The sequence below is a fragment of the Pangasianodon hypophthalmus genome, chromosome 1, assembly GCF_027358585.1.
Source record: "Pangasianodon hypophthalmus isolate fPanHyp1 chromosome 1, fPanHyp1.pri, whole genome shotgun sequence".
Classification (NCBI taxonomy): domain Eukaryota; kingdom Metazoa; phylum Chordata; class Actinopteri; order Siluriformes; family Pangasiidae; genus Pangasianodon; species Pangasianodon hypophthalmus.
The window spans coordinates 8,154,187-8,157,886 of NC_069710.1; the positions used below are offsets into that span (position 1 = coordinate 8,154,187).

General features: G+C 37.1%; 1 protein-coding gene across 2 annotated transcripts; it reads right to left on the reverse strand.

The window, feature by feature from the left end:
* Positions 1–642: 642 nt before the first annotated feature.
* On the reverse strand, positions 643–3,427 carry has1 (hyaluronan synthase 1). 2 transcript variants are annotated; one of them, XM_026914286.3, is made up of 5 exons: positions 3,371–3,427; positions 2,241–2,894; positions 1,874–2,099; positions 1,513–1,645; positions 643–1,365 (listed from the first exon to the last, which is right to left on the reverse strand). In XM_026914286.3, the coding sequence occupies exons 2-5, from the start codon at positions 2,877–2,879 to the stop codon at positions 690–692; spliced, it is 1,674 nt and encodes a 557-aa protein (XP_026770087.2). In that variant the 5' UTR covers positions 2,880–2,894; positions 3,371–3,427; the 3' UTR covers positions 643–689. The 2 variants fall into 2 exon arrangements, with proteins under 2 accessions (XP_026770087.2, XP_053092003.1); XM_053236028.1 differs by lacking the exon at positions 3,371–3,427 and having other exon boundaries at positions 2,241–3,071.
* Between the last annotated feature and the right edge of the window lie 273 nt (positions 3,428–3,700).

Genomic DNA, 3,700 nt, shown 5'->3' on the forward strand with positions numbered 1-3,700 from the left:
AAGCATTTCCAGCAATTTCATTCTGTGAGTTTCTTCTTATCATCTGTAGTCCAAAATGATCCACTGACATTAGTAATTGCATAGGATCTTTCAGCTATTGTCAGATATACACCAATATAGTGTGCCTGAATGAAAGTAATTTCAATGTAATGTAATAAGTTTGTAATGTATTGTAAAAATTGCATTGTTAAATGAAATTTACTGACTACAGTTTTTGTGTCTCAAGTAAATCACAACTCTCAACAGCATAACTAGGTTGTTAAAGGCCAAGAGCACATACTTAATCTACTTAATGTGTGCCACAGTGCACAAGTATAAATACTGTATTGGTCAATATTTCAAACAAATAATTTGAAACACAAAATTTGTATAATACAAAGTAATTTTGTATAATACAGTTTGTATAATACAGGGTAAATTTGTATAATACAGAGTAAATTTGTATAATATAGTTTGTATAATACAGAGTAAATTGTATAATACAGTGGCAATTCTTCATATTACAAGATGATTTACAAATTATATTAATATGTTATAAACAATCCATAACAAAACAAGATAAACAAAAACATAAATAAACATTGTGCACACAAGTTAATACATACATGTAAATAAATGAATGAATGAATGAATAAATAAATAAATAACATAAATAACATAAATAACATAAAATGCACATGAAAATTATACTACACATTCACATTGTAAGTCTGTGAACGTTTTCGGCACAGTCTACAAATCCATACCCAGTATATGAAGACCATTATAAACCAGTAACTGACATATGCCACAGCACCATAGATCAAGTATTTGATCTCCTCTTTTTTTGCAGCTGAGTTCCAGTCCTGCTTGCTTTCCCTATAGATTGTGTAGCTTAAACCACTCAGCAGGATGGCTGCCCATATTGACAGGGGAACGAGAGGGATGTAATTTCCTACTAGCTTACGGCGGCCTGAAGTGCCCCAACTGTTCTTATTTATGGTAATCATGGCAAAATACTTAGTGGGCAGAAGACTTGTCATGTACAGGGCAGAATAGAGAGACATGAAGATCATCACTATGTTTTGTCGCAAAATGCAAGCATAGGCTGCCTTAATCAGCCCAATTAGTTGAATGCAGCAAAGGGCCCATAAGATGTTCCACAGCCTTCCTATCCAGAACAGTCGGATCATGGTGGCTGTGACAAAGAAGGGGAAGATTCCAGCCACAATAGACTCATAGGTCATCCAAAGGTTATGTTTGTGCCACCACATGCCATTGTAGAGCCACTCACGAAAATATGACTTTGTCCACCGCATCTGTTGGTTCAACCAACGCAGGAACTGGGATGGTGTCTCTGTATAGCACTTTGAGCGAGCTGTGTACCTGATGAGACAAGAAAAACAAAAGTACATTACTGTTGAATTATTGTATGCATGTCAGAGATTACTGTGTGGGTTAAATTCACTGAAAGACAGTTAATACAACTATCTAACTGTCTAATGGAAGCAAAAGGTAAAGCACAATATTTACTTGGTAGCATAGCCCACGCTCAGCATGCGATTTGTAAGATGGCGATCATCTCCAAAAGTGCAATGTCTGCCAAGAAATGTTTGGTTGTACCAAGCTTCCAAAAACTGTTGCAATAGGTCATTTCTATACATACCTGAAAAAGAGAGCAAGGAGTACAATGAGGCCTAAATATAATATTTTTTAGATGCTATGAATTATTATTGTTGTATTATTATTCTTAATCTTATTATTATTATTACTCCTGCATAAATATTAATTGTATTTAATGTATTCAACTGTAGTTCAGATCTAAATACTTCTGATTAATTATATAATTACTTATTACAAACTAATTATATACTTCTCACTCCTTCTCATTTACCTAAGGGGCCACTAATACAAGAGACACAGTCAAAAAATGACTGGCATGCTCTCTCAACATTAAAAGCCATCCAGTATCGCAGACTGCTCATGAAGCTGATGTAAGAGTCTTTCAGGTTAAGGATCATCACATCACCACCCACAGCACCATATCTCGTGTTACTCTCAAGCACCTTCACCAGTTCTACTGTTGCCAGGGGATCCAACTTTGTGTCTGAATCACACACCTGATGGATAAAATGCAGCAGAAGAGGAATGAAAAAAGAGAAAAGATCATCTTCTGTACTAGAAACAAGTGACAATATAACATATACTCTCATTCTTTGTAAAATCATTTCTTGATATAATCTGATGTAGATACTGCTTACCTGTATGTAGTCCACTGAAGATCCCAGTGCCTTGAATGCTGTGTACATCACTTCTCTCTTCCCTCCCCACTTTTGCATAATGCAAACACACTGCTTGGTTCTGATAATCTCTTCCACCTCCTTGCGCTGGGTATCTTCCTGGGGATCCACCCCGGCTGGCTGTGTGTGGTAATTGTTCTGCCACACATAGCAGCTGGGATCCTGATCTGCAAAAATCTCCTGGAACATCTCCATCATGTAGCTGTCTTCTTCTGTATTACCATCCACCACCATGACAATCCGGAGCAACTCGGGTGGATAATGGAGTGCCTTAACTGATTGTAAGCAGTCCCGCAGGTACTTTGGGTCTTCCTGGTAAGCAGAGATGGTAAAACCAACAGTCTTGGTGTAGGAACAAGCTTCTTGTCTGGTATGCATCCGCCGGTGCTCCACAAAGGCAAAAATACTCTGGACCAGAAGATGAAGACATAGCAGAAGACCGTACAAGCCAAAGGCCATAATGCCATACTGGGATGCTAAAATATTTACATGGGTAATGTAAGCCCACAGTACCACTCCAACTACTAGGAGGGCAAAAAGAAATGTAAAGAAGATTCGTACACCAATGCCTAGCTTCCATAAAAGTGGTTTGATGTCCATTTTATCTCACAGTCCCTAAAAAAAAAAAAAAAAAATTATAATGCCATGCAAAATTATTTAATAGAGAACATACATGTTGAGATCTTAGCAAGAAGAATAGGTCAGTTTTAAAGTGTAACAGCAATTTGTAATTAGATATTTAAATAGGGAAATACCTCATGAAATCACCTGTTTATTCTACAACTGTCATAACCACTCAACAAACAGAAATAACCAAACCAAACAATTTATTAGTCAACACGATTATATCGTATTACCTTTCATCACTACAGGATGTATCAGAAATTATTGAAAAAAAAATATTACATTATTACAATTCAGTCTGTCCAATGTTGTCGTTCAAATAATTCAAAACAAAATATAAGCAAAATGCTACTCTATATGACGTAGTTAAATCTGGGGGAAGGGGGGACTAAAAAAGGAAAACAGAAATCAAAATATTGAGACTCTGATATTCAAGAGTGGATCTGAAAAAAATCGTTGTCACTTACCTATAAGCTGTAACTTAAAATCGGAGGTTTCTGCAGTGACTTCTCCCGCGATTTCTCCCTTTGTGGCACTGTGCACTGGTGGCAATCTTGAGCTATTTATAAGGACACGTACCCGCCCACACGCCTTCGGTCACAAAAAACGTTGAAAACGAGACTTCTGCGTGTGGTGACGCGGAATAATTACTTTGCGTACGTCATCCTCATATACCAAGCTAAAAAAATCATCAGGTCTGGTGGCCCGAAGCAAAAACTATGCACGGAGTTACTAATTCTTGAGCAGTTTTGGTAGCGTTAAGGTCAGCGACCCCTTCCGAGTAATTGTTGGCAAAT

Coding starts and splice junctions, on each gene's coding strand:
- has1 (XM_026914286.3), bottom strand. CDS start 2,879: ATGGACATCAAACCACTTTTATGGAAGCTAGGCATTGGTGTACGAATC. Junction 2,100..2,240: donor CTTCAGTGGACTACATACAG/GTAAGCAGTATC, acceptor TTTATCCATCAG/GTGTGTGATTCAGACACAAA. Junction 1,366..1,512: donor AGCGTGGGCTATGCTACCAA/GTAAATATTGTG, acceptor TTGTCTCATCAG/GTACACAGCTCGCTCAAAGT.